This window comes from Rhinichthys klamathensis, unplaced genomic scaffold, assembly GCF_029890125.1.
Source record: "Rhinichthys klamathensis goyatoka isolate OS25496 unplaced genomic scaffold, OSU_Roscu_1.1 h1tg000115l_1, whole genome shotgun sequence".
Classification (NCBI taxonomy): Eukaryota; Metazoa; Chordata; class Actinopteri; order Cypriniformes; family Leuciscidae; genus Rhinichthys; species Rhinichthys klamathensis.
In genome coordinates this window covers 2,008,264-2,027,475 of record NW_026606652.1, presented here as the reverse complement: position 1 = coordinate 2,027,475, position 19,212 = coordinate 2,008,264, and the positions used below count along the sequence as shown (strand labels likewise).

General features: G+C 39.7%; 2 protein-coding genes and 1 long non-coding RNA gene across 7 annotated transcripts in view; all 3 read right to left on the bottom strand.

Moving 5' to 3' along the window:
• Positions 1–1,241: 1,241 nt before the first annotated feature.
• LOC130088267 (uncharacterized) lies at positions 1,242–2,098 on the bottom strand. Its single transcript, XR_008807449.1, has 2 exons — positions 1,334–2,098; positions 1,242–1,285 (listed from the first exon to the last, which is right to left on the bottom strand). It is a non-coding gene; the product is annotated as an uncharacterized LOC130088267 (long non-coding RNA).
• Positions 2,099–3,106: 1,008 nt separating this feature from the next.
• On the bottom strand, positions 3,107–5,931 carry LOC130088266 (cytochrome c oxidase assembly protein COX16 homolog, mitochondrial). Its single transcript, XM_056254972.1, has 4 exons — positions 5,730–5,931; positions 5,105–5,182; positions 4,869–4,937; positions 3,107–3,554 (listed from the first exon to the last, which is right to left on the bottom strand). The coding sequence occupies exons 1-4, from the start codon at positions 5,790–5,792 to the stop codon at positions 3,441–3,443; spliced, it is 324 nt and encodes a 107-aa protein (XP_056110947.1). The 5' UTR covers positions 5,793–5,931; the 3' UTR covers positions 3,107–3,440.
• Positions 5,932–13,943: 8,012 nt separating this feature from the next.
• The window catches only part of actn1 (actinin, alpha 1), a 46,933-nt gene continuing 41,664 nt past the window's right edge, over positions 13,944–19,212 (bottom strand). For 2 of the 5 annotated variants that reach the window (XM_056254943.1, XM_056254944.1), the window contains exons 19-21: positions 18,266–18,331; positions 15,064–15,222; positions 13,944–14,979 (exon numbers count right to left, since the gene is read on the bottom strand). In XM_056254943.1, coding sequence (XP_056110918.1) covers positions 14,821–14,979; positions 15,064–15,222; positions 18,266–18,331 — 384 coding nt within the window. In that variant the 3' untranslated portion in view covers positions 13,944–14,820. Of the gene's footprint in view, positions 14,980–15,063; positions 15,223–18,265; positions 18,332–18,569; positions 18,651–19,212 lie in introns of all 5 variants that reach the window. The other 3 variants (XM_056254942.1, XM_056254941.1, XM_056254945.1) reach the window with 2 other exon arrangements.

The following is a 19,212-nucleotide window of genomic DNA, read 5'->3' as shown; positions in this document are numbered from 1 at the left end:
TGTACAATATAGAGTACATGAATGACCCATAGCAGATCTATACAGGTAGAGCTGGGGAAGGTGGGTTTTTTTTTAAAGAGCACTGCAACTACTCCAGCAAATACTGACCAAGGATTTGAAGGTTGAGCAGCGATCTCATTGGCTACTGATACAGCAGGAACCAATCAGCTGTTCCCTATACACGAATCCGACGAGCGTTCTGTGTAGGCTGCCATCTTGTGGCGAGCAATTATTACTGAGCTGTTACCGGTGTGTAAACAAACCTCCGTGATAAGCCACCCTGGATGACAGCTACAGCCAGGCATAATGACTTTTGACTTGTTGGGTTGATGATGTTAGACAGTGGCCTTCAGTCACAGATGAAGGTACAAACGATCTTACAGATTATTTATGAAAATAGCTTGGCAAACTAGCTAGGCTAACGTTAGCTAACGAGGAAACTATAAAAAGATACTTCTGGTAGTTTCGCAAAAAGATTGAGTTAAAGTCCCCGTGAACCGGAAGTTGCAAACGACTTTTCTCCAGTGTTGTGACGTATTTCCGAGAGAAACGGAATACTAAATGAGGCAAAGTGGTGGGCGTGGCTTTTTTCCCAACTAGCACCTGATTGGATCTAGAAAAGTAGGTGTTTTCATTCAGCCTGTCTACTGTCAGTTGGAGGGGCGTGATTACGGATGTTAAGAAGACCCCCAAACCGTGAAACCTACGTCATGAGGCAAGGTCCTCCAAAGCAGAGGGGAGGGGAAATTTCAGATTTTGATTAAAGATTACGAAGCCAAAAAATTTGTTTGTGTGGATTGACTTGCATGGATGAATTGTTCACCACAAACCGATCAATTTAGGCAAACAAAGTAAGTATGGTCAATTTTGAATTCATGGGGACTTTAAGGACCTATCAGCCTGCACCATCTAGAGTTTCATGACAGATCTTTGTATTTATAATTTTCTATTCCATATAAATTCTGTTCTTTTGAACTTACTTCTGTTTATTTATTTATTTTTAAATCACATAAATGGAGCCTTGGTGAGAACAAGATATTTATTTTTAAATATTTATTTTTAAATTCTTACCGACCCCAAACTTTTGAGAGGTAGACATAGTATATGTTAGTATTAATCTAAAATGTATAAAATATAAATATATACAAAATAAATAAATAGAGAAAGAGCTCCAACCACGTCTTCAAGTACCTTATTCTAAGACTAAATCATAACAAATACTTGGTTACTGTGCAAAACACAAGGTCACATTTTATTACTATAATTAATATCACAAATCAATTAACTAATTAACGATAGGCTAATAAAAAAAAAGATAAATTAAAGATAAAACAGTTTAAACCGGCATCAAATGAATGTCCTGTAAAGAATTCACTGCAATACATTCACTTCTTTGCTATAGCAACACTTGTCATGACAAATTAATTAGTCACTTTTTGTGCTCCTCACCTGACCAGCCAAAACATCTCAAAAGCTTATTGAAACATACTAGTCGGAGCCTTTCCCCATCAACACTGTTTTGACTTGGACTGGACACATGAGTGGCTTTAATGCCCCCTGAGGATATCTGCACTCCTGAAGTCAGATTTGTTGACGTGTTCCCTTCGGCCCCTGAGGATTATTCCCACTTGAGCAATTAAAGTGACGGAGCACATGATATGACAGTGCTGGAATTTCCAGCAGGAGAGTGACGAGGGAAAGGAGGGAAAGTCAGCAGGGGCTTGTTATAATGTGCCTCGGAACAAAGCTTCACATCACACAGATGAGTCAGTGCTGGCGTTAACATTAGCCTGAGAGCAGCAGCCTGTGCCCGGATCCTGTCAGAAATACATGTGCACTCCAGGACTGAATCAAGACCGTGTGCTGCTTCACAGTTGGACGCAACGTATCCCCAAAGATTAAACCTTTTAAATCACACAACCATAGGTGTAGGCATTGATTAAAGCAGCAGGAGGTGATATTTTTCCTCTTTCGCAGGCTCTGTGGCATCTCACTGATGCGTTTATGCCATACAGGTGACGAACAGGTGAATAACAACGCCGAGTAGCATACAAAGCACAACAGCCACAAAGGACGATACAGTAAACCAACTAGTTTGGAGGGGGAAGGATAATAATCACCATCGCAAAATAATATACATCGCAAACACGGCTCAACAATAAGGATGGCCAGCAGTGTGAGAGATTTTTGGGCCAGTTGACCGAACAGTGGTCGACACGACAGGCACTGGTCCTTTCAGTCTAGTTCTTTAATGCCACTGAAATCTTCCATTCATTCATCCTGTACATCCATTTTTATGCCTTGAAATTTTGGTTTTCTGAGATGTATTGAACACCGGTTGCAAATTCTGCTTTTGTGCCACAAAGATAATAATATTTAGCTGGCTAGCATAAATAGGTTTTGTCAAAATTGCAAAAAAAATACTTGATAGTCATACTAAAAGCATCAGTAAAAAATTTGATAAACTGCATAATACATTAGTTAATATCCGTCTTGTTGGATATTTTCTTTTCACAAAGAAATATTTTTTGTAAAAAATAGTTAGGGAACACTTTACAATAAAGTTTCACTTGTTAACAATAGTTAAGATGAACTAACAATGAAAAATACTTCTAAAGAATTTATTCATCTCAGTTAATGTTAAATTCAACATTTACAAATGCTTTACTAAAATCAAAAGTGCTTGCGCAATTCTAAAAACATTTGAAGTTCACATTCACAAAAATATTCACTAAAATATAAAAATGCATTGCTAAAAATTATTTACAAATTGCTTTATCTATGGAGGTGGGATTACATTTTTTTGGGGGGGAAAATCCTTACTGTTGAACCCTGTAAAACATCTATCAACTTTTTAAAGGTACCGAGAATATAAACATATATATAAACTCGCCTGCGCAAGGCTGTTGCTAACTTTGCTTAATTCTGGACAGTATTTACGTAGTACGTACCGCAAGTTTTTCAAATCGCGATAATCAAATACTGTTTTAAAGTACAGAGGGTCGTTCATGCCTACTGCCATTAGACTGTACACCATTCATCCAGCACTGATTCTGTTTGCACCATTGAAAGAACATGGGAATATATTATCACTCAAACACACTAATGGGTCTTGAGTTATGTATTACTGTGATTGTGAACTGACAAGGTAACACACAAGGCATAAGAGTTAGTTACAGTCTGCCTGACACCATAAATAAGACACTGTACAGAGAACATACTATACACATATCCAGCCACATATTCATAAAAGTGTATTAGAAAAGTATCTTTCCAACAACAAAAAAGACAAAGTGGAATCCACATTGGTAGTTTCTGGGTTAGGTATACAATAACATAATAGTGCTGATATATTATGCAGTGACAACCAAGGTATAGACTGCACTGGTTTTAAGTGTCTTACATCTTTGGGCCAGTAGGGGGAGTTTAAACTTTCAGTTCTATGTGCCTTTATTGAGCCGTGATCGCTGCTGGTCCTGGCTCTCCCTGGAATCCTCCCAGGGACGAGGGCCACGAATGTTCTGCCATCCACCCAAGTCCATATCTTTCAATTTCTGCAGCAACAAAAGAGATTGGCTTACATCAAAATTACTCTTTTTACCATAGCCAGTTTTAGCCACAAATCGAATGGACAAGCAAAGCACAAATCATGCTAAATGGCCATCAGAAGTCAAGAATAAATGCATAGAAAATGCATTAAACTTCTAATCAAGTCTTGCTAAATTATTAAATGGCCTGAATACTACAGTTCAAGTAAAAAATATATAGGCTGCATTTATTTGATGAAAAGTACAGTAAAAATAGTAATATTGTGAAATATTATTACATTTTAAAACAACTGTTTTCTATTATAATACATTTTAAAATGTAATTTATTGTGATGGCAAAGGTGCATTTTCAGCATCACTACTCAAGTCTTCAGTGTCACATGATCCTTCAGGAATCAGTCTAATATGCTCAAGAAACATTTCTTATTATCAATGTTGATTTTCCCCCCCAGGATTCTTTGATTAATAGAAAGCTAAAAAAAAAAAAACTTTTATTTTAAGGTTCTTTTGTAAAATTATAAATGTCTTTACTGTCACTTTTGATCAGTTTAATCGTTGCTGAATAAAATCTTCATGACCCAAAACTTTTGATCTGTATTGCATTTAGTAACTAAAGATGAGCCCAATCAGCTGAAGCAGAGCGTTTGTTTGTTATAAATGATTCATGGTGGGTCAATGTGAAATCTAATATAAAATACTGAGGATGACACCTACTTATCATCTAATGAACAGCTGTGAAGTTGCTTATAATAACTCATCTTCCCTGGTTCCACTTGAGGGCGCTCTTCTACTACTTGCCTGGTAGCCGAAGGTTACATTTAATGGCATTGTAAACTTCTTAAAATGGCTCAAAAGCAACAAAAAAAGAAAAAAAAAGGCAGAAGAGAATTACCACTGCAGTATAATGAAAGTGTGTTTTTGCAGTGCCTCAAACACCCACAGCCTGAAATGGAGATAATAAATGAACCAAGTGCCATCTAGTGCACTTAGTTGGGACTAAACAGCTAACTAGACACTTTCCGTCCAAAAAAACTTTTGGCACACTAAATACCGGGTCGGTGAGTCTAACTGGAGCAACCTAGTGTTACGTGTCCTGCTTGACAAACTGCACAACAAAATTGTGATTACAATTCCTGAGTCACCCTGCGTCAGATCCAAACCTGCACCCATTGCATTTAACAAGCCAGATGTTTAACAATTATGCACCACAAACTCACTACCGAATAAACATAACATCCATGCTGCAGGCAGCAAAACAGCAGATGGCTCTTCAAAACATTATAGCACTATAAAACAGTGTACGAACACAGATCTCAATACCTCATACTCTTCCTCAAGGATGACAGACTGTTTTTCAGTGTTCACCCGGGATTCCAGTGTCGGGTCCAGCTAGAACAAACATGCAAAAAAATTAAATAATAATAATAACATGAAAGAAGTATAATGATAACATGTTAAGAGATTCTATTGAACAGCAGAAAACAGTTCTGTCCGTTTGGCAAGATGGACAGATTGTATTTCAGATGCTATATTTTAGTCTTTTAAGTTTCACATACCTTCCTTTTGATCTTCTGCGCATCATACCTAATCTGAGTGAATTCTCTCAATCCAAACGACCCTCCCACGACCAGAAGCTTCAGAAAATAAACATTCAAATATGAGTACCAGTCTACCTCATTATGTGCAAAGGCAGAAACTAGATCCTGTAAATAGAAACTAGAACTTGTAAATGTTGCACATTGAAAAACTGATGTATAGTCAGTATCAACAATGAAAAAAAAACACAACATTTGTTGAAATCTGAAACTGAATTATCTGAGAATTATACTCCTGTAATATTTTTTTATTGTTTTAGGCATTAATGAATTGATTTACATACAGGTTTTCTTTTTACAACTAAATAAACCTCACAGTGCACTCTTATAAAACATTTAATTAAAAAAAAAAAAAAACCTGGACAAAACAATTACATCACACTAAATATGACCTTTGCTTTGACGGTCAATTAAACAACCTCTACATTACTACTACTCCCATTATTATTATAAGTATTATTTAAACCACGATCTAATAATTACTAAAGTTTAGGTCACACACAAATATTTAAAACATAACGTTAACTATAAAGACTTGATGACAATAGCTCATCCAGCATACACGAAGCTACATTAAAACGCTCACCAGCATCGGGATCCCATATTTCAAGGTTTTGTTTCTTTGCAGTTTACGAACTTGATTCCACATGTTTATGTGTTCATGTACGTCATTTCACAAATTCATATTATTCAGAATAAAGTAAGTAGGATATTAATCAACATGGCTTCACAGGGCGCAGCCATGTAAACCCACAATCCTTGCAGCGGTGTCGTACAGCCTCATTTTCCGTCCGTGTAGAACTAAGAAAGAAGTAATGGGTTCCACTTTAAAAATGAGGGCATAGATTAAGATTAATACTGTGAATAATTACAGTTGAAACCTCCTTATCAGGTTTAGTAGGTTTAATTATAAATTAACGTTATACATATCTTTATTGGAGAAACTCTAGAGCATGTAAACTGATCAATTTAATTAGATCTTTAATTGAATTATTCTTTGTCATGAAAATCAAAATTTCTAAATAAAATTAGCAAGAATCTTAATGCCAGAAGACATAATAAAACTCATAAAATCAGAATAAGAGTTTGTGGTTTTTACTTTTAGTCCATGTATGTTAGCTTTGACTGAGGCCATCTGTATGCTGATGTTCTCTCCAATCTGACTTCTGGCATATAATGCTGCCTGAATCATATTCATATCATTCGTTGGCCAGAGGAGACTGAGCCTGGGTTCTCACAAAGTTTTTTTCTCCATTCTGTCACCTGAATGACCTGATGGGAGTTTTGGTTCCTTGCCACTGTCGCCTTTTTCGCCTTTGTTGCCATTGGCTTATGGCTTGCTTAATTGGGGACATTTAATTTAATATTCAACAATACTATTGATCTGCCTGCATTGACACCATTATATGAGAACTGAACTGACCTGGACGATGACATCACGGTTTTCTCCAGCGGCTATCTAAATTAATAACTTTTTTACAACAAATATTAACCATCACTGCACTTATTACTTAAACTGGACTGTGACGATATTTTCTTCTGGAAACAAAATTTGTTGCATTATTTTCTTGTTATCTCTGTAAAGCTGCTTTGAAACAATCTGTAGGCCTATTGTAAAAAGTGCTATATAAATAAATGTGACTTGACGAAATGCACTTTTAGTATGAGGCCATGTAGCTTAAAAGCTGTCAGATTCAAAACAGTTAAAATGAATAAATAATCTTTTCATAGATTAAAACTAAATTATTTTCATGGCTTTTGTTAGTATGTCACAGGTCAAAAACACACGGGTGGAAGGACAACATCAACATCCCCAGCAAATTTGTTTTGTCTTAGAACGTTTCGCTAACATTCCTTTTCAGTTATGAAAACATTATTTCTTAAATGTTCTCAGAATGTCTAGTTTTTTAATGTCTTAAAAACGTCAAAGAAAGCAAAAAAGGGAACGTTTCCTCTAATTTCCAATTTTGCAAGTATTATGGGAAGATTTTTTTGTTCTCTGAACCATTTGAAAAAAAGTTGTTAGTAACGTTTTAAAAAGCATTTGATTCTAACTAAAATGTTTCAGAAAACAAATTCGATGAATAATGTAAATAACATTGTATTTGTACACAAGTATGTCTGATTTCAAAGAAATTGATGGCAACATTTTGGAAGAAACCGTACAGCACCTTAAAAACATCAACCTGCACCCTTGACGCACTTCCCACATGTTTTTTCAAAAGTGTGTTAAACAGCTTAGAAGCAGATCTCCTAGAAGTGGTAAATGCCTCACTTCTCTCTGGGAGTTTTCCAAACTGCAGTTGTCAAGCCCCTCCTGAAAAAGAGCAATCTGGAAAAGACCATATTAAGCAACTATAGACAAATCTTCCTTTCATAGGCAAGATCATTGAAAAAGTTGTCTTCAATCAGGTGAACAAATTCTTAAGCTTGAATGGATACTTTGACAATTTTCAATCTGGTTTCCGATCGCATCACAGCACAGAGACAGCTCTCATAAAGATAATAAACAATATTCACTTAAATACTGATACAGGCAAATTATCAGTGCTGGCACTACTCAACCTCAGTGCTGCATTTGACACTGTCGATCACAACATCTTGACAGGCTGGAAAACTGGGTGGGGCTTTCTGGGATAGTCCTAAAATGGTTCAGGTCATACTTAGAAGGGAGAGGTTATTATGTGAATATAGGAGACCATAAGTCTGAGTGGACATCCATGACATGCGGAGTCCCTCAAGGCTCAATTCTTGCGCCACTCCTATTCAACCTGTATATGCTCCCAATGAGCCAAATAATGGTAAATGGACTGCATTTATATAGCGCTTTCACAGACCCAATGGCCACCAAAGCGCTTTACATTTGCCTCACATTCACCCATTCACTCACCGACGGGCGACGGCAGCCATTCAAGGCGCCATCCAGCTCGTCGGGAGCAGCTGGGGTTAGGTGTCTTGCTCATGGACACCTCGACAGGTGGAACCGGGGATTGAACCACCAACCTTCCGGTTTGTAGACAACCCACATGAACCACTGAGCCACTGCCGCCCTAATAATGAGAAAGAACCGAATCTCTTACCACAGCTATGCAGACGACACACAGCTCTACTTAGCCCTATCGCCTAACGACTACAGCCCCATTGACTCCCTGTGCCAATGTATTGATGAAGTCAACAGTTGGATGTGCCAAAACGTTCTTCAGTTAAACAAAGACAAAACTGAAGTCATTGCGTTTGGAAACAAAGATGAAGTTCTCAAGGTGAATGCATACCTTGACACTAGGGGTCTAACAACTAAAAATCAAGTCAGAAATCTTGGTGTGTCTCTAGAGTCAGACCTTAGTTTCAGTAGTCATGTCAAAGCAATAACTAAATCAGCATACTATCACCTCAAAAATATTGCAAGAATTAGATGCTTTGTTTCCAGTCAAGACTTAGAGAAACTGTCACATGTCTGTCCGGTCTTGTATTGCACATGGGTGTTTGTTATGTTGAGCCATGTGCTCTCGTCATTGTTTGACCCCTCCCTCTTGTTATCTGATTATTGGTTTATTTGCTCCACCTGTCTGTCTCGTTATCCTCCTTGTTTGCCTCCCTATTTAGTCTTCCTGTGTTTGCTGTCCTGGGCTCGTTCGTTGTATTTGTTACGTTGTGTTTGTGCCGTGCTTGCCTTGCCTTACCTTGCCTGCCTTGTTGGATGTAGTTTTTGGTTTGTTTGTTTTTATGTTTTGTCTTTATTAAACACTTTCTCGCTCTGCACCTGAATCCACGGAATTATTTCCACACGCACCGTGACAGAACGAAAGAGCCACATGTGGATTCAGCGGAGCGAACTTTGTCCGGCTGAGAGGGAGAATGGGATCTCTCTTCTCAAATATTTCTCCCTGTGTGCCCAGAGGAATGAGGAGAGGAGGGCAGCTGAGTCTTCCTCACCGGTCTCTCCTGGAATGGGATCTTCGTCATCGGATCCGTCCAGCATTGGGAATCCGTCTATGGTTTTAACCAACTTCGAGTCTGCACAGATCCGTCAAAAGGGAGGGAGAAGGAGAAGGAGACATAATCCGTCTGCCCAGCGAGAGACTGTTCACGTCCCGTCTGCCCAGCGAGAGACTGTTCACGTCCCGTCTGCCCAGCGAGAGACTGTTCACGTCCCGTCTGCCCAGCGAGAGACTGTTCACGTCCCGTCTGCCCAGCGAGAGACTGTTCACGTCCCGTCTGCCCAGCGAGAGACTGTTCACGTCCCGTCTGCCCAGCGAGAGACTGTTCACGTCCCGTCTGCCCAGCGAGAGACTGTTCACGTCCCGTCTGCCCAGCGAGAGACTGTTCACGTCCCGTCTGCCCAGCGAGAGACTGTTCACGTCCCGTCTGCCCAGCGAGAGACTGTTCACGTCCCGTCTGCCCAGCGAGAGACTGTTCACGTCCCGTCTGCCCAGCGAGAGACTGTTCACGTCCCGTCTGCCCAGCGAGAGACTGTTCACGTCCCGTCTGCCCAGCGAGAGACTGTTCACGTCCCGTCTGCCCAGCGAGAGACTGCCCACGTCCCGTCTGCCCAGCGAGAGACTGATCACGTCCCGTCTGCCCAGCGAGAGACTGATCACGTTCCGTCTGGGACGAGCCAGAGATCCCCTTTGGCGTGGCCGCCAAGGTTGTGACGGACTATCTGGAGCGTCTGGCTCAGATCTTGGAGATGCCAGTCTCTACTGTGCCTGTCCCGGAGCCAGAGCCAGTGCCTGTCCCAGAGGCGGAGCCAGAGCCAGTGCCTGTCCCAGAGGCGGAGCCAGAGCCAGTGCCTGTCCCAGAGGCGGAGGCAGAGCCAGTGCCTGTTCCAGAGCTGGAGCCCATGTCGGTTCCGGACCCAGTGTTTGTGTCTGTGTTTGTGTCTGTTCTTGTATCTGTTTCAGTTCTTGTGGCTGTACCTGAGCCGGTGTCCGCTGTTCCTGAGCCGGTGTCCGCTTGAGCCGGTGTCCGCTGTTCCTGAGCCGGTGTCCGCTGTTCCTGAGCCGGTGTCCGCTGTTCCTGAGCCGGTGTCCGCTGTTCCTGAGCCGGTGTCCGCTGTTCCTGAGCCGGTGTCCGCTGTTCCTGAGCCGGTGTCCGCTGTTCCTGAGCCGGTGTCCGCTGTTCCTGAGCCGGTGTCCGCGGTTCCTGAGCCGGTGTCCGCGGTTCCTGAGCCGGTGTCCGCGGTTCCTGAGCCGGTGTCCGCGGTTCCTGAGCCGGTGTCCGCGGTTCCTGAGCCGGTGTCCGCGGTTCCTGAGCCGGTGTCCGCGGTTCCTGAGCCGGTGTCCGCGGTTCCTGAGCCGGTGTCCGCGGTTCCTGAGCCGGTGTCCGCGGTTCCTGAGCCGGTGTCCGCGGTTCCTGAGCCGGTGTCCGCGGTTCCTGAGCCGGTGTCCGCGGTTCCTGAGCCGGTGTCCGCGGTTCCTGAGCCGGTGTCCGCGGTTCCTGAGCCGGTGTCCGCGGTTCCTGAGCCGGTGTCCGCGGTTCCTGAGCCGGTGTCCGCGGTTCCTGAGCCGGTGTCCGCGGTTCCTGAGCCGGAGTCACCGCCCTGGCCGCCCGAAGGGTCTTCACCGCCCTGGCCGCCCGAGGGGTCTTCACCGCCCTGGCCGCCCGAGGGGTCTTCACCGCCCTGGCCGCCCGAGGGGTCTTCACCGCCCTGGCCGCCCGAGGGGTCTTCACCGTCCTGGCCGCCCGATGAACTCTGTTTTTCCCTGGTCTGTCCCTCCCGTTCCCCCCCTGGTCTGTCCCTCCCATTTCCCCCTTGGTCTGTCCCTCCCATCCCGCCCTGATGTTTCCTTACTGTCCCGCCTTGGCCTGATGGAGCGTCTGGTAGCCGCTCCGTAGGGAGGGGGTTATGTCACATGTCTGTCCGGTCTTGTATTGCACATGGGTGTTTGTTATGTTGAGCCATGTGCTCTCGTCATTGTTTGACCCCTCCCTCTTGTTATCTGATTATTGGTTTATTTGCTCCACCTGTCTGTCTCATTATCCTCCTTGTTTGCCTCCCTATTTAGTCTTCCTGTGTTTGCTGTCCTGGGCTCGTTCGTTGTATTTGTTACGTTGTGTTTGTGCCGTGCTTGCCTTGCCTTACCTTGCCTGCCTTGTTGGATGTAGTTTTTGGTTTGTTTGTTTTTATGTTTTGTCTTTATTAAACACTTTCTCGCTATGCACCTGAATCCACGGAATTATTTCCACACGCACCGTGACAGAAACTTGTGCATGCTTTCATCACGAGCAGGGTGGATTATTGTAATGGACTCCTCACTGGCCTTCCTAAAAAGACCATAAGACAGTTAGCTCATACAGAACGCAGAACCAGAAAATATGAACATATCACACCAGTCCTCAGATCTTTACACTGACTCCCAGTTACATTTAGGATTGATTTTAAAGTATTATTACTAGTATATAAATCATTCAATGGGCTAGGACCTCAATATATTGCAGATATGATCACTGAATATAGACAGATCACTCAGATCATTAGGATCACATCAGCTAGAAATACCAAGGGTTCACTCTCTGCTTTTAGCTATTATGCCAGCCGCAGCTGGAACCAGCTTCCAGAGGAGATCAGATGTGCTCCTACAGTAGTCACATTCAAATCCAGACTCAAAACACATCTGTTTAGCTGTGCATTTACTGAATGAGCATACTACTGTATTCTTCCTTTTGATTCTAAACTGAACTCAAATGGCACTGATTGATATGATGAACGGGTGTTTCGCACTAAATCCTGTGGAGTTTGAGAGGGATTGACTCATGACGGTCAAGGGAACACTGTGGTGACTAGTACAGATTACTGGTCTGGATTGGTACAGATTACTAATCTGGTGGGCCAGATAATCCACTGTACTACTGAAAATCCACAGAAGAATACTGACCGTCATGGGGAAAGTTCAGAGTCAAAATAAGATACACCGGTGTTTTGCCAGATGAGAAGTGTATCATCTTTTTACTATTTTAATTCATTTTATAGCTGTGTCATTTCTCTCTTTTAACCCTCTGGTTATCTTCGGGGTCTTTTTGACCCGCAAATGACTTTTGGTGAATTTTTAAAAAATGTTCTCTTTGTCCAAATGGTATGAAAACTTCTACGCCTCTTAACACTGTCTAGATCTAACAAAAAAATAATAATTTGGAATGATATCTGTTTTTATGTTAGCGTGAAAAAAATGCCGACACTTGTTATCTTCGGGGTCCCTGGAGACCCCGCATAGTGAATATACAAAATTCATCATCAAAATCAGAAACAACGAAGAAACAACGCAGATCACATAGACAGAAATAAAGTGGCACACTTCCAACAATGCAAAAAAAAATCCACAATGCACACACACACACAGTAATACATTTGTAAGGCTATACTATGCATACTGCCTGCAGTGCACTGTAAACGAGACTGTATGTGATGACCACCAATTATTGTTCCTAGTTGTTCGATTTTTTTCTCCATTCACTGTTTTTTTTTACTAAATTTATTTTTTTTACTGCTTTATTTGCTCATTTGTTATTGCTGTTCAGTTCATTGCATTTTGATGTTCATGTCATGTATTTTTACTCAATATGTAATATAACTGTTCATTTCTGTAATTTTTTGTTCTGTTACAGTTAGTAAAATTGTAGAATTAAAATTGTAGAATTATATTAAAAACAGATGATTGAAATAAATTATAAAATCTAAAGACTCCAACATTTGGAGTCTTGTTCAGGTTTGATTCTAATCATAATGTAACATTATTGAAAAACTTACAAAAAATGCTAAACTTTGACAAAAAGTTTTTTTTGTGTGTAATAATTGTGATTTTATAATATTTAGATATGAATCCAACTGGAAAAACTTGTGAAAAGATATGTAGTGGTTAATCATATAGCAAATAGCTTATAGTGGAGGTCTATTGCCATCTAGTGGTTAAAGTGAGTTTTTTTTTTTTTTTTAACGGCATTTTCCAAAAAAATGGGCAAAAATCTTACATTAAATCATTTAAAATGATCCATGTTATCCCCATAAATGAAAGTTAGAAATCGGGGTCTTTTATAAAGTAAATTTGACATAAAATGCTGTTTTTTGTAAAAAAAAAAAAAGCATATTTAAATAAATATTTATTTATTTATAGAAATTTAAAAGATATCAAAAATCCTCCAAAAACTGCACAAATGTTGAGTAAAAACATTAATAAACAGACTAAAATTACATTTGTAAAAAAAATATATATATTATTCTGTTACAAAATGAAATGTTATTGTCTGGGGTCCCTGGAGACCCCAAAGATAATGAGTGTAGACACAAATGAAGATAATCAGAGGGTTAATTCCCCCTGCTTTTATTTTGTCTATTTTCTATGCAAAGCTGTATGAATTGCTATAGTGTGATTATTATAATTCCTTTCCACGTAAAGCTTTTGAATAACTGTTTGAATTTTCCTTGCTTTATTTTGTGATTATTTCCTCTCTATAAAGCACTTTAAATTGCCATAGTGTATGAAATGTGCTATACTTGCCTTGCCTAATATTTTGAAAGAATGACTGACGTTATGGTAAGAAAATTTGTTTCGTAACTTTGAGAGAACCTTGCCAAAACTTAAGGGAAGTTCTGAGAAACTTACTAAGAGGGCACATACATTTTTTTTTTAAATGAATGTACTTTATCAAGAATTTAATCAAATTATGTTCATAATCTGAAAGTATAGCAGTTTGGTCCTTATATATACATGTTCTGCCACTAATTCTGCCAGCAAATTTAATTACTGATGAGTTAAGTAAGCATGCTAATGAATACATTAATTTGTAAAAAAACACAAACACACAATTGTGGTTGTTTCTTTATTTAAATTTTCATAAGTTTTTTTAAGTTTTTTTAATAAGGTGAAGAAAAATACCTTTTTTTGTTCTGTATAATAAAATATGTTAACTTTATTCCTTTATGAAGAGGGAAAAAACAAAATAAGAAGTAAAAATACAGAAAACATTCCTCTGGGGGGGAGGGAGTTTTTCAATGTTGCGCATGGAAGCAGAAAGGCGAAAATCCGTTCATGAAATCTGACTCACCGTCACAAGAGAACGATCGAAAAACATTCTCGTCAACAAACATTTACTGCATGTAAAAAAAGTGTACCAATCTGAACACATGGTCATTAAGTATCACATGGGTCATAGGTCACAACGATAACATGATGCTGCCTACCATGCGTTATTGTGTATATTTTTAACCGTTTGTTGCACATTGTACGTTTACATGGAGAGAAGAGTATTAGACGTTCATGTCATGTTTCCTTTTCTCTCCTTCAATGCGACATACTCTATTACGACTTCAGTGAGAAGGAGGATCTCGCATGTGTAGACACCATTAAGCTTTCTCTATGTGACACACAATTCCCAAGACAGGCAAGACAGACTTCATGAACACGGCTGGAAAAAGAGCAGGAAGTCGTATATGACACACAGAAAGGCCTGGGCTGATAGGAGGATACAAAAATGACCGAACATCATTGTGTGGTGCTGATGGAAGCTGCTCTGATTGGCTGATCTGGGGCAAGTTCTGCTTGCTCTGCTTGTTGGTGCTAGATCAGCACTGAAGAGCTGCTTTTACTCTCATGGAGTGCAAGCTATGTGTGTGTTTATGAATATGCGTATTTGTGTGTATTTGTATCAGAAGGCAGGTCGACCCCACATCCGGGGGTCGCGGTTCAGAGGTCACTCTCCCCATAGAGGGCGGTGGAGAAGGACATGTAGTCGAGAGCTCCCGGGACGGTGTCAGGGCCGGAGTAAGGCGTCATGCGGGCGATGCAGTACTCAGCCTGGTCAGGGGGGAGCTCGCGCCTCAGCTCATCCGCCAGGATATAGTTCTGCACCAGATAAGAGTTATTCACTTGGTTATTAATTTAAACATTTTAAAACAGGAAAATGTCTTTTGGATGTTGCATATGTACCTTGTCTCCAGCAAGGACTTTAAACGATGCCATGACCTGATCAGCGGTGTCCGTGTCGGCCGTCTCGCGAGACATAAAGTCAATGAAGGCCTGGAATGTGATCAATCCCAGTCTGTTAGGATCCACAATGCTCATGATGCGGGAAAACTCCGCCTCTCCCTACAGAACAGAGAAATTATTCTTAAAAATCACTATGAAAACAATATGAAGGGTTGTTCCTCACTGGGTTAGCATAGCTGATGCTACTTTTTTCTTTTTTTTTTACCAGGAATCAAGTAACTCTTTCTCAATAACTCTACCAGATTAGAGATTGGGATTATAATTTACAGTAGTCAACATATGAAGTGGATTAAAATCTTTTATCTAAATTATACATGAATTTTGAACAATACCCGTTCTTGTCTTAGGACAACTTTGATTAACTTTTTTGATCCACTTGTTGACTACTGTAGTTTAAATTTACAATCCTTGGACTTTTCTCTACCAGTTTATGCTACTTTTTCCAGAAATACTTGCGTAATTTCTCAAATAATAACCACATTAGTGCTGATATTGTTAATTAACTAAAACTAAAATATCGCTTTTGGTAATTAAAAAAAAAAAAAAAAAAAAGTTGGGAAAAAAAGCGATATAAAATACATTATAAATATTAGATTAAAAAAATAAAGAACATTTTTCAAACATCAGAAATGTTGTCTTGGCAACTAACTAAATAAATAATTGTATGTTGAAGTACTAAAATAGCTAAAACTACAATTGAAAAAATGTATTAAAACCATGTAAAAAAAAAAAAAATAATTATACAAATGACAAAACAAATTACAAAAACTTAAAACTACAATGAACATATACAAAATAAAAGATCATTTAAAATATGAATAAATACTATCATATTATATAAATACAAAAATAACACTGAACCACATAGATGGAACTAACCAAGAGTTCCGGAAATCTTCCCTTAACCACATAACTCTGCCTTACCAGATAATGCATGGAGTTTATTACCATAGTATCCACCATAGTATCCACCATAGTATCATACCATAGTATCCACCTTATTTGTCAATGTGGAAGTAAGCTACTTCCTGTGAAAACTGTAAACTGTTAAACTATTAGTGTTACAAACCAGTGTGTTTATGAGTATAATAAATTAAAGGGGTCATGACATGGAATTTTTCTTATTATTTTAATATGTTCCTTGAGGTTCACTTATAATGTTAATAAAGTTTTTAGCAAAAAACAACAAAAAACAATTATTTCTACCTTCATTCTGACCCTCTGTCTGTAATGATCTGTTTTTAAGGGGCGGCTCCTTTAAGGCTTGTCAGTAAACAGTCACTTATGATTGGCTGCTCCATCTTTCAACAAAAGTTATTTGCCAACTCCCCATTACACTGTGCCTCGATTACAAAACAAAATGCTCCCAACAAACATATAATCCTTCAAAGGACACCATTAAAATAAACCATTCACTTGTTCCTGACGCTGGGATCCTTCTGAAGTCTCTACAGTGATGAAAATGAGCTGTTTAAACTGGACGCGTCAAATTGAATGTTATTTCACTCTTCCATTTGTCCTGTTGTCGAAAGACTCAAGCGAGTGAGTTTGTCAGAAACAAATATCAGCCATTAAGCGTGAAGGAGGTGGATTTACAATCCCTCTTGTGTTATATGAATTGTAGTTTTCTTCAAACCAGTGTATCTATCCTGATATTTCTGTTACAGGCCATGTCTGTATTTGGTATCTGAGAGGTGACTGAGGGTCTGACCCATGTCAGGAATGCAGTCACAGTATTTGCTCAATTAGCCCGGCTTCCAGAGAATAAATATGTACTTGTTTTGTAATTAATTTTCTCATACAAGTACATTAACCATATTTTGTAGAAAGAAAACTTTATTCTTATTCATTTTATTCTACTCTTCTCATGATAGCATGTTAAGACAACAGTGTCTAAGGTCATAGCATTGCATGTATGATGTATCCACTAACACGCATGCATACTTAGCATGTGTAATTCTTTTAGGATTTTTAGCACCATTGGTCACTACATGTTAAAATATGACAATGAATAATGTAGAAGTTTGTATCGCCGCCTATGTTTTATCTTATTGTCTGCAGGGATTCTTACTATGAGAGGCATGTGATCATGCCAAAGGAATAGACTCCAGGAGAATTCAACAGCATCCCAGATGAGAAGAGTTGTTCCGGAACTTAAGACTGACCCTTACCAAAGTTTCTTACGAATACAGAACAAAGCATGTCACATACTATAATGCTATAATACATATAATACAAGCAATGCTAGTGGGCGTGGCCTATGGTGTGATAATGTAAAACTATTCATCGATATCTTGCTCTGGAGGCAGGCATATGCAAATGTATCTGCCCGTGTGACGTAACATGTCACCCAATATCAAAACAAGCTGTTTTTGGAGCTTGATTAAATAAATGCTTTGTTTATAATGAGGAGGATGTTTTAAGCTATGAAAATTGCAGGATGTTTTAATGGTACAAAAACCTCTTAGATGTCAAAAGATCAATGCAAATTAGATTTCTCACGTCATGACCCCTTTAAAATAATATGATAACCTATATCAGTTTGCAACAAGCAGGATAACGGACTGTTTTTGCACATTCAAGTTACAAATGGCCGCACCTACTCTTATGTTAAAAATAAGATGGATACCCCATGTAGATAAATCTTCATTTTTACAGGTTTATATCTACCGGTATGTAGTAGATTATAAATCTCTGTTTTACCACATATATCTTCAATTTATAATGAGTTATATTCCATAGGGATTGAATTAGGCAACAAGCCATGGACTTTTTTACTAGTTCATGCTACTTTTCCCAGTAATACTTTCTCAAATAATAACCCACACAGATGTAACTATCCAAGAGTTCAGGAAACTCGTCCTAAGCCAAATGATAACTGCATTAACTGAGAACACTTGGAGATTATAACAGCTTTTCCATATTATACCCCATGCTGAACATAAATCTATAATTTTCCAGGTTGTACCATTTAGATTTCTAAATCTGTTTTACCAGATGAATCCAGAGGGATTGTAACTATCAATTTATCCATATTACAAAACATTCAGATTATATGATTTACCAGTTCATTATCCACGGGGACCTAAACTCTCCGTTTAACCTTATCACAACCCATGGAGATTTGAACTCTCTGCTTTACCATATTATAACCCATGGAGATGAGGCAGGCTCTGAAGTCTTCTGCATCCATCATGCCTGTTCTCTTCTACAGGAACCCACGAGGGACAAACAGAGCCAGGTAGTAGTGGAGAGAAAGATGAAGAGCGAAAGAGGATGGGAGGAGTATAAGTGAAGGAAGTCATTTTAGAGGAAGGGTTGAGAGAAAATTGGAAAAAATAAGACCGAGAGCGAAAAGAAAAAGAGAGTAGAAAGGGAAAAAAAACAAAAACAAAAAGAGTGTGGTTAATGGCAGAACTCCCTGACTGGTGTCGGTGTGTGTGTACCTGTGCGTCGTTCCCGATATCGAAGCCCAGACTGATAAGGCAGGCTTTGAACTCCTCAGCGCCCAGTGCGCCCGAGTGGTCCTGGGTGTCAGAGCCGTGGGCAGGGTCAGAGGTCAGCAGCGTGGACATGCAGCACACACATGGGAGGGGTGGGGGAATGTCATGCAGACATGGAAGAGGGTCCATGCAGAAGAGAAAAACGAGAAGACAAAAGAAGAGAAAGTGCACAAACGTTAGGACAAACTGTGCAGTACTGTGCTGTGAGAGGGGGGAAGTGACTGTGAGGACAGATCTAATATGTGATGCTCAAAATCTGGGCCTGCTGTGCTCGGTTAACGGTCAACTATGTTGTGCTGTTTTATCGATGTTAAGGTGTCTTGGGTGGCACTGCGTGGGTTTTTAGTGCAGCGTTAGGTTTCAGCGTGGCAGCCTGTAATCTGGGACATGTGTGGGTGACATACTTTAATTCCACTCTATGCAAATCAGGTCAATAATACAAATGCATTTCTATGAAAGTCAAAATTCAGATACTTGTGCATTTTGGTCATTTTGGCTGCCTGTGATGACAGATAAGTCAAATATTTGAGCAATTGGTTGTGCTCCACTTAGAATTGAAATGAAAAGTCTTTTAAAACTAAAATTA